The sequence below is a fragment of the Onychomys torridus genome, chromosome 1 (genome assembly GCF_903995425.1).
Source record: "Onychomys torridus chromosome 1, mOncTor1.1, whole genome shotgun sequence".
Taxonomy (NCBI): Eukaryota; Metazoa; Chordata; class Mammalia; order Rodentia; family Cricetidae; genus Onychomys; species Onychomys torridus.
In genome coordinates this window covers 180,415,116-180,425,506 of record NC_050443.1, presented here as the reverse complement: position 1 = coordinate 180,425,506, position 10,391 = coordinate 180,415,116, and the positions used below count along the sequence as shown (strand labels likewise).

General features: G+C 41.9%; 1 protein-coding gene across 1 annotated transcript in view; it reads left to right on the top strand.

The window, feature by feature from the left end:
* The first annotated feature begins 9,880 nt into the window (after window positions 1–9,880).
* Window positions 9,881–10,391, top strand: part of Eif3a (eukaryotic translation initiation factor 3 subunit A) — a 31,709-nt gene continuing 31,198 nt past the window's right edge. The window contains exon 1 of the mRNA XM_036174525.1: window positions 9,881–10,112. Coding sequence (XP_036030418.1) covers window positions 10,064–10,112 — 49 coding nt within the window. The 5' untranslated portion in view covers window positions 9,881–10,063. The remainder of the gene's footprint in view (window positions 10,113–10,391) is intronic.

Genomic DNA, 10,391 nt, shown 5'->3' with positions numbered 1-10,391 from the left:
CCCAAGCAGAAATTGAGTTTAATGCCCCATCAACAACAGTGACCTGCTTGGTAGAGGCACAATACGTTCTTGGTGTATCCCTGTTGAAGAGTTCTACCTTACTTGCATTTGATGAAGAATGTAAACTGGAAGGTTTTGTTCTTTTTTTCTTATAGGTGGAATAATCAAGATGCTCTGAAAACACAGACACAGATTAAATGTTTTCTGAGTATTGACCATATGCTAGGAACTATCTGCAGACAATGATAGGCTGTTCCAGTCACCACCTTTAAGAGATTGCCAGAATCACCCAGGAGATCAACAGGCAAATGGGCAATCATAATTTAGGACCTCTCTCTGTCTCTCTGGACAGTTTGCTACATTGACCAGGCTACTTGAACAGCCCTGAGCTCATGCTATACTCCCACCTTAGCTTCAAAGTGAATGTGACTATAGGTGTGTGCCACTCTTCTTGGCATTAAAGGCCTGTTTCAATCAATCAACTAAGACATGTACTCAACAGACATTTGGTTTGGTTCTTTTTTTTTTCTGGAGCTAAGGATCAAACCCAGGGCCTTGTGCATGCTAGGCAAGTGCTCTACCGCTGAGCTAAATCCCCAATCCCCTCAACAGACATTTATTGAGAGCTTTCTATTGTTAGGCACTCTTATAGGTGTCATATACAGAGCAAATAAAACAAACCTGGCCCTTGTCAAGATTACTGTATTTTAGATGGGCAGGCAATAAATAAATGAATAAAATACACTGAGAAGCAGATGGTGATCAATGCTATGGAGGAAATAAAGAATGATGCTAAGAAATGTAGGAAAAGGGAAGTTGTTATTACTCTATGGGGCAGATTTCACAGTAAGGGTGACACTGGTAGTGGTGGGGAAGTAATACTGCAGAAGACTGGGACTGTGCAAGGCCTTGTGAGACCCTGTAAAGACTCTGATTGCACCAAGTGAGCTGGAATGACAAAATAGGTCTTCATCATGGAACTGGCACCAACTCACTTTTAATTCAAAAGAATTTCCTTCCTAGTGTGTGAGGAATAAAGAGAAAGGACCAACGTGGAAACAAAAAACCCAGTTTAGTATGTTACTACTTTACACGAGAAATGTCAGTAACATGGCCCAGGCATCACCAGGTGGTGGTGGTAACTGTAGGATAGGGAATTGGATGTATTGATTGATTGGGTATGGGAGTAAGACAGAAAATAGGGGTCAAAGATGTCTTCAATGTCTTTTATCTGCATAGGTGGAAGAATGGAATTGCTGGCATTAACTTGGGAAAGATGACAAGGAAGGGTGGAAGCAGAGGAGACCAAGGAGTCTAGTTTGTAACAGGCCAGATGTATATAATACGATAAACATCTATTTGATGTGTAAAACAGGTGTGACAAGTCTAGCTTCTAGGAGGGAAGTCAAAGGGTGTTAATGCAACTTTTTATACAGGATAGAAATGATGTCTAAAGCCATGAGCTAGAAACATGGGATGAGTTATAGTCAGAAAATGAGGTCTAAGTCTAAGCCCTGGATAGCTCAACCTCAGAGGTCAGAGAGAGAGCTGATTACATACAAGTGAGTAGTAGTCAGCAAGGTAGAGTGTGAATTAGGTCCTGGAAGCTGAGGGGGAGAAAAATGCTTCCAGGACAAGGAGTGGTCAAGCCTGTGTCTGGGAGGAAGTGTTAGACTATGGAGTGGCTTTAGTAAGATGGCAAAGAAGGGTGAAGGTTGTGCAGCACTAAGGTAGCTGGGTGGGAGATAGGCCAACATGCTGGAGGTAGAGGAAGGGACAGAGCAGGAAACACTCTGCTGGGAAAATGGGTAGTGGCCTAGAGAAGTGCAAAAGAGTGACTGAGTGGCTGCAAGGGTTGTGGTTTGAAATTTAAGGTGACATCTGTTTCCATGGCTGCACATTTTTCTCTAGCCAACTTTGGCTGCAGGAAGAGGAATGTGATGAGATTTGACCTGAATGGGGTTTCTCAGGTGATAATAAAGTTGGAAAGGAGGCAGAAAAGAAAAAAAAAATAACTACCAACAATGAGGAAATCTAAGTTGGGAAGGGAGGAAATGATGAGGGGTAGCAAAATGGAAGCAGAGTTGTTTTTTTTGGAGACAGAGTCTGATTATATGTAGCCTAGGCTGGCCTTGAACTCATAATCCTGCCTCAGCTTCTCAACTAGCTGCCATTACAAATATATGCCAGCATATCTCTTTAGTTTAGAAATACAGAATTGAGGGAGTGCAGATTCCAGATGATCATCATGTGGGTATTTGTAACTGCACTTAGGTCCTCTGTAAGAGCAGCAAATAGTGTTTGTTTATTTTTTTTAAAACATTATTATCATTATGTGTGTGTATGATGTGCATATGTGAGTGTGTGCATGCATATGAAGTTAAAGAATAGAATTCAGGAGTTGGTTCTCTCCTTCTACTGTTATTTGGTTTCCTTCTACTGAACTCAGGTTATCAGGCTTGTGTGGCAAGAGTTTTTCACCTGCTGGTCGTCTTGCTAGCCCTAAAGCAAGTTCAAATCCAGCCTGCAATCCTAGATACTCAGGAAACTGATGCAAGAAGACTGCAAGTTCAAGGCTCTGCCTAGGCAACTTAGAAAGGTCTTGTCTCAAAACAAAAAGGTAAAAAGAGGGCTGAGGATATAGTTCAGTTCTGGAGTACTTGCCTAGACTGTGAAAAGCCCTGGGTTCAGTCTCTAGTGAATGCCCTCACATGCTCCCAAAACTAGAAATGAAAGGCATGGTCTGAGATTTATAGATACTTCAGGTTGTAACTTGGAGGAATAGCAGGTGCTCTAGTGAGGGTTCTTAAACTTTTTCCACTTTTGACCCTTTTCACTGAGATAGTTTTGCATGGCTCCAGGTATATGAAATAAGTATATGATTTACAAACTATTGAAAAACAATGGAAGGGTGATATACCTATATTGGAAATAGCAACATTAAGGCTAGTATTACTAATTACATAACAAATTTAGATCAAACTTTCAGTCTAAGCAAGAGAAAAATGTTACTTTCACTATTAAATAGACATACACAGGTTAAAAAATAAACTTATAAATCAAACTGATAAGAAATCATAAAGAACTTTATCTTAAAACAATTTTGGTATATGTATAAATTTAGTACTCTATTAAAGATTAAAGCAAATTTGCATACTGAGATGGATGTGCTTGTTTGTCTAAAATAATACAATCTAAAGATAGACTAATTTAATGTATGCTGAGGAATGATGGTAGGAAATACTAATAATTTTTTGTGCTTAAACTATTGTGTTTCTTTAAGAGCAGAAAACTTCCTATATATAGTAAGAATCAGTGTACTTCATAACATACTAATTTCAGTTCTTTTTTTTATTTATTTGTTTGGTTTTTTTTTTTGTTTTTGTTTTTCAAGACAGGGTTGTAGTTTTGTGCCTTTCCTGGAACTCGATTTGTAGACCAGGATGGCCTCAAACTCACAAAGATCTGCCTGCCTCTGCCTCTTGAGTGCTGGGATTAAAGGCGTGGCGTGGGCCACTGCTGCCTGACTCTTTTTTTTTTTTTTTTTTTTTGGTTACTTTCAGTTCTTTAAAAAAATTTTTTTCATTTAAAATTTTTGTGTATGAGTGTTTTGCTTCCTTCCATGTATGTATTTTATCACTTGTGTGCTTGGTACTCCTCAAGAGGCCAGAAGCTACTGTCAGGAGGTACAGACACTTGTGAGCCTCCATGTGGGTGTCAGGAATCAAATCCAGGTCTGATGGAAAAGCAGCCAGTGCTTTTAACTGGTGAGCCACCTCTCCAGCCCCAATTTTAGCTCTTTAATGCTTTGTTCTTTGTTGGGTTTAAAGCATGTGGAAAGTGCACATATATCATGCAACATGGGCTAACTCCAGGTTCACTATGCATTTGATTTTGTATTAATTTTTGGCTCTGTGCATTCAGAAACCATCTACCACTGTCAAAATATTTTACAACTTTACCACATTCAGTTACATAATACCAGAACAAGCTTTGGTCTAATCTGAAGGTAGTGAGCTTCAAAGTCCAGTTTGATTGAAAGAGAATACGCTGTGAATAGCTTAAGAAGCAGTGGTTGGGTGCTGATCTTCCCCATCTGGGGGCTAGTAGACTGAAAGAGGAACTCAGCCACCCCTTTGAGAGGGCTTCAGGATGGACATAGTGGCCAGAAAGATGGGTCCAGTGATGGAATTAATGGTGTTATGGGCAAAAAGCACAGGGAGTGGGGCAGCTAAGATGCCCCACAATCAAGAAAGTTTTGGGTCTGGCAGTGGTGGCACACGCCTTTAATCCCAGCACTTGGGAGGCCAGCCTGGGCTACAGAGTGAGTTCCAGGAAAGGTGCAAAGCTACACAGAGAAACCCTGTCTCAAAAAAACAAAACAAAACAAAACAAACAAAACCAAAAAAAGAGAAAGTTTTGGTAGTGAAAGCTTTGAGTTGGAACTTGAAGTATTGTGTTGTGGGGGTTGGTAACCAGGAATCTTTGGACATTCAGAAAAATCACAATTAGATTCAGTGTAGTTACAGGCTCAGAAACACTGCAATCAGGAGCTTTGGGCAGAGAACTACTTTCATATTTGTGTTCTGCTGCTTAAGCAAACGGGAAAACGGAAGTTGATGGACAGGTGTGCTAAGAACTAAGGTTGATACATATTGGGCTTCTAAACTTATTCTTCCCTACAGATAGAGGTGGAAACAGTTTTATTTAAATATTTATTTAAATATTCATTTATTAATCTCTCATGCTTAGTTAGTAAGCAGCCTATCTGACTGTTGCTCTGTCTAGCATTCAGATACATCAGTGAACAATAGATTTTGGTCTTTCTCCATTCTTAAGTATAATAAAGGATAAGACAGTTTGTTATTAATGTTATATATATACATGGTCTCTCTTTGTAGCCCTGGCTGTCCTGGAACTCAATATTTACACCAAGCTGTCTTGAAACTCCCAGAGATCTGCCTGCCTCTGCCTCCTGAGTAGTAAGATTAAAGGCATGTGCCACCAAGCCCAGCTAATGTTCAATATTTTGGCTTCTAACATAATCTGGTGCCAAGGAAGATTTCTGGAGGAAATGACCCTTAAGCAAAACTTGAATGAGACAGTTAGTTTTTGTTTGTTTGTTTGTTTGTTTTTGTTTTTTTGAGACAGGGTTTCTCTGCGAAGCTTTGTGCCATTTTTGGATCTCGCTCTGTAGACCAGGCTGGCCTTGAACTCACAGAGATCCGCCTGGCTCTGCCTCCCGAGTGCTGGGATTAAAGGTGTGCGCCACCCCCACTTGGCCAAGACAGTTAGTTTTAAAAGCAAGGAATGAGGTGAGGAGTTTGGTGGGTGGGGCCTTTAATCTTAGAATTTATGAGGCAGAGGCAAGTGGATCTCTGTTTCTGGCCAGCCAGGACTACATAGTGAGACTGTTTCAAAAATAAAATAAAACTAAATAAAAAGGAATGACTGGTTCTAGTGAGGTGAAGGCAGGAGTTGGGGAGGCCTGTGGTGATATATTGTGTTCCCTAATAAACTTGCATGAGGATCAGAGGACAGAACCAGCCACTAGATTATACATAGAGGTCAGGCAGTGGTGGCACACACACACATCTTTAATCCTATCACTTGGGAGGCAGAGATCCATCTGGATCTCTGTGAGTTCAAGGCCATACTGGGCTACATGAGATTGATTCGGTCTAGGAGAGAAAAGAGAGCCAGGCAGTGGTAGCATATACCTTTAATCCCAGCACTTGAGATCTCATGCCTTTGCTTGGGAAGCACACATGCCTTTAATCCCGGGAAGTAATATGGCAGGCCAGAGAAAGATATATAAGGCACGAGGAAACAGGAACTCATTCTCTTGAGGCTCAGGATTTCATAGAGGTAAGAACTAGTGGCTGGTTGTTCTTCTTTTCTGATCTTTTGGCTTTCAGTTTGATATCTGGCTCTGGGTTTTTGTTTGTTTGTTTGTTTTTGTTTTTGAGCTGAGGATTGAACCCAGGGCTTTGCACTTGCTAGGCAAGTGCTCTACCACTGAGCTAAATCCCCAACCCCTCTGTTTTTTTTTTTTTTGTTGTTGTTGTTGTTTTGTTTTTTTAAATTAAAAGACCATCTAAGATTTGAACAACAGAGGGCCTTTCATAGTAGTGAAAGACATAATGTGTAGGCTTGGAGAAATGTTGCAATGCAGTGGTGTCTGTCTTCAAAAGCTTATAGTGAGTGTTTGAACTACGTCTTCTTCCTAGGACTGCAAAGTCCACTAAAATAGAAAGTTAGACTATTTTGTTTACTGTTGTGATCCTTACATCTATCAGAAATCTACTATGCTTGGGACATGGTACACATTTGATTAAGATTTACTGAAAGAGTGCATTATTGTGAATCATAGTTTATAATTACATTGCCATATTCTTTTTTTTTTTTTTTTCTTCTTGAGGCAGGATTTCTCTGTGTAGTTTTGGTGCCTGTCCTGGATCTTGCTCTGTAGACCAGGCTGGTTTCAAACTCACAGAGATCCACCTGCCTATTCCTCCTGAGTGCTGGGATTAAAGGCGAGCGCCACCACCGCCTGGCTCTACATTGCAATATTCTTACAAATAAAATAATAAACGTGATGCTAGGCATGGTGGTGCATACCTGTAGTTCAAGCTCACTGCAGGCTAAGGTGAGAGAATTGAAAATTCCAGGACAGAATTTTAGATTTTTTTTTTTTCATTGCATAGTGAAAACCTATCTCAAAATCAAAACAACAGAGAACAACAAAATCACTCTCAAAAACATTGTCTATGCTGGTCCTGAAGAACCATAGTTGCAGGAGCTCCATAAGTTGGGGCAACAGCAGAATATCTGAGAGAAGTTTTGGTGTGAGCTCAGTTTTAACAGTGTACCAGAAGCCAGAGGCCTTGAACCAGACCAACTCAATGCGATAAACATCTGCAAGTAAAGCTATTTGTGCAAAAGGGTACATATACTTCGAGGCAAACTGCACCTTCCAACACCACTGTGACAAATGAATATGTGATGGAGAGCTGGAAAGATGGAGGGATTAACGTGGTGTTTTGTTGTTTTTTTTTTTTTTTTCTTGTTTTCTTATTATTACATTTTCTTTAGAGGAAGAGGTTACAAGGGTGGAGGGTGGACATGGAAGTACTAGGAAATGAGTAAGATTGTGATGAATGATGTGAAATTTCCAAAGAATCAGTAATAAAATTTATGTTAAAAATTCTTAAATTGTATTAGAGAAATTATCCCTGGAAGTACAAAAGTTGCTTGACAAGGAAAAAAACATCAGCTTTGACCATGCCTGAGTGGTTTCAAATATATCTTCAAGTTGTTTGTTTCCTGCTAAATGAGCATTAACCAGCAGGCAATTATGTTTTTCCCCTGGTCCAATTAGATCTTATCTCAATTCTCATTGTATAAACATCTATTGTTTACCAGGGAATCACTAACCTTTTGAAGAGGCATTGGTTATTTTATCTCTACCACTCAACATTATGGCTGCTAGGTGGTACCCAAAACCTGTTGGTGGAATGTATTTCAGACACTAAATAAATGGTTGGAGATGGTGTTTTGTATGCTGTCTAGTTGGTTTTGAACTCCTAGGTTCAAGCAATTCTCTGCCTTAATCTTTGAGTAGCTGGGTCTACAAATACCAACCCACCACATATAAATAATTTGCCTAATTGTATTTAATGTACTTAAATGATCTCTGGCTATTATCTCACCAATGGTTCATACACTTTAAACAACATGAAAGGGAAAATTATCAATATGAGGGACATTTGATTTCAGTTCATCATCGACTGTGGGCCTACCAAATGAGTAATGCTGAATCCATTTACCTTTAAATTTGTTTTAGATTTATTCATGTGTATGCCTTCATGTATGTATGTGCACCATATGTGTGCCTGGTGCTTGTAGAGGTCAGAAGGTGCCAGATACCCTGGGACTGGAGTTATGGGTAGACAGTTGTAAATCAACATGTGGATGCTTGGAATCAAACATGGATCTTCCTCAGGAGCAACAAGTTCCCTTAACTTCAGCTCATATCATATTATCTGATATGATAAGCATCTTCTGATATTTAGGCCAAGTTTCCTTTTATTTTATCGTTTGCATCTTTCTTTAGCCTATGAAGTAATTTTTATGTAATTAAAAACTGCATGAAAGAACTATTTGCTCTTTATGTTTGGCTTTTATATTTTGACTTAATTATAACATACACAAGAAATCCCTTGATCATGCCCATAAAACATTCGCTAAAGCTTCTTAGTATTTACTGTTCCTTTACACCAACCCTGCCTGGTGTTTGTTTTGGAAGGTGAAAGCTCATACATTTAGCATGGTCTAAGCATTCTGGAGGAAGAACTCTTGAAATCAACTTTAAAATATTTTTTTGTTTTTGTCTGTGTCTTCGTGTGGGTATGTACGTGTAGTGAGAAGGAAGGGCAGAGGTGATGGATACCCTTGGGACTAGAGTTATGGGTGGTTATGAGCAGCCTGACAGAGGTGTTGGGAACTGAACTAAGGTGCTCTGCAAGTAACCCTTTTAAAGGTTGAGCCATCTCTTCAGATCTTTAAATAGTCCTTAAAATTTTACTTGTTTAATTGAGAAATGTTTCTCTGTGTAGCCCTGGCTGTCCTAGAACTCATTCTGTAGACTGGGCTGGCCTGGAACTTGGAGCCTGCCTCTGCCTCCTGAATGCTGGGATTAAGGGCATGTGCCACCACTGCAGGGCTTTTTTTTTTTTTTTTTTTTGAGCCGAGGATCGAACCCAGGGCCTTGTGCTGCCTGCCTCTGCCTCCCAAGAGCTGGGATCAAAGGTGTGGACCACCACCACCGGGTTTTTGTTTTTGAAAAGAAACTGTCAGCTTTTTTTCCCATCTCTGCATTAAATGCAAAAACCTCATTGTGGAAACAGAAATAAGAGATGCTTTTGTGGCATGTACTGTGGTTTCCTCTTTACTGATACAATATCTCATTAATTTACATATCCCATATTTATTATTGTAAAAATGTGTAATAAACTTGCAATAATTTATTCTATCTTTTCCTTCTGAACCTTACTTTGTGTGGTGCTAGAGATCGAGCCAAGGGCCTTGCGCATGCTAGGCGAATGCTCTGCCAAGGTACAACCCCAGGCCTGAACTCAAGCTATTTCATACCAAGAGTAGTAGTAATTCGACGCTGTTTAAATGGCTTTCAAGCTCTAAGCATAGTAATTAATCTATGCACACTAAATTTGTTAGTCAGCAAGACATGACTTGCAATAAACCTTTTCCCCACCAACACACATTTCTTTTGTTTGTGACGTGAGCTGTATGTAAAAATCGACGACACTCGCTTATTTTTAAACATAAAAATCTGCTGTGTTCCAGGGCTTTCTCCCTATTAGGTAGCTCTGACACTCACTTGCCTTCTCTCGGGAATCCTTGAGACACTAACCCTACAAGAATACCGAAGTGAGATCCAGCACAACCAGTGCTACACAACACAGTGAAACCCTGTCTCGAAAAAACAAAAACCAAGAAAAAAAAATGTTTTTTTTTTTCTCTTTCTTGACAGTCGGGCGAAGTCCCTGCGTAGCCAATGTGATCTTATCTTAATAGGGCCTGCCCCCGCACCACACGTTTTGGAAGTAATTGTGTGGACACTGCCTTTTCTCGTCGCAGATCTGAACGCAAATTCCCCTTTCCCATCCCATGTTCGTTGGAGCACCGCTGTCCCGGGGAAAGTGTCTCTAAGGTACCCTCCCGCGCCCCAAAGAGGTACACATCAGTTAGCGCCACTCGGTACCCGCCGCCACGTCAGCCCGCGCTGGAGACAACAGCGCGCCTGCGCGCGGAGAAAGTCTGAGCATGCGCAGAGGCCCGCCCCCTACATCCGGGGCTCGGGCGGCGGCGGTGCGGCCGCAAGGGGATCACGTGGCTCCTTCCTTTCCGTCTCTGGCCGGCTGGGCGCGGGTGACTGCTGGTGAGGCGCGTGGAAGCTCGCGCTAGTGCCCCTCCGCCTCCTCTCCCGGTCCGGGCCACTAGGGAGTTCGCTGACGCCGGGTGAGCTGAGCCTACCGCCAACATGCCGGCCTATTTCCAGAGGCCGGAAAATGCCCTCAAGCGCGCCAACGGTGAGTACGGCAGCAGGTCACGCCGCACATTGCCGACCCGAGGTTCGGGAGGTCGAGGGCCCCGGCCAGCTGCCCGCGGCCCGCGGCCCGGGCTGTGGAGGCCAGTGATCACGGTCGCCGCCACCCCGGCCGTGTATCGGCACGGTCTCCCCACTCAAGGGGGCCGCGGCGGAAAGCGCGGATCAGGAACCGTCGCCCCCGGCCTGTCTTCCCTAGCTGCCGCCTGAGAGTCAGGTCTCTCGGACCCTGCGATCCTTGATCAGCCCCCCCACCCCCCGC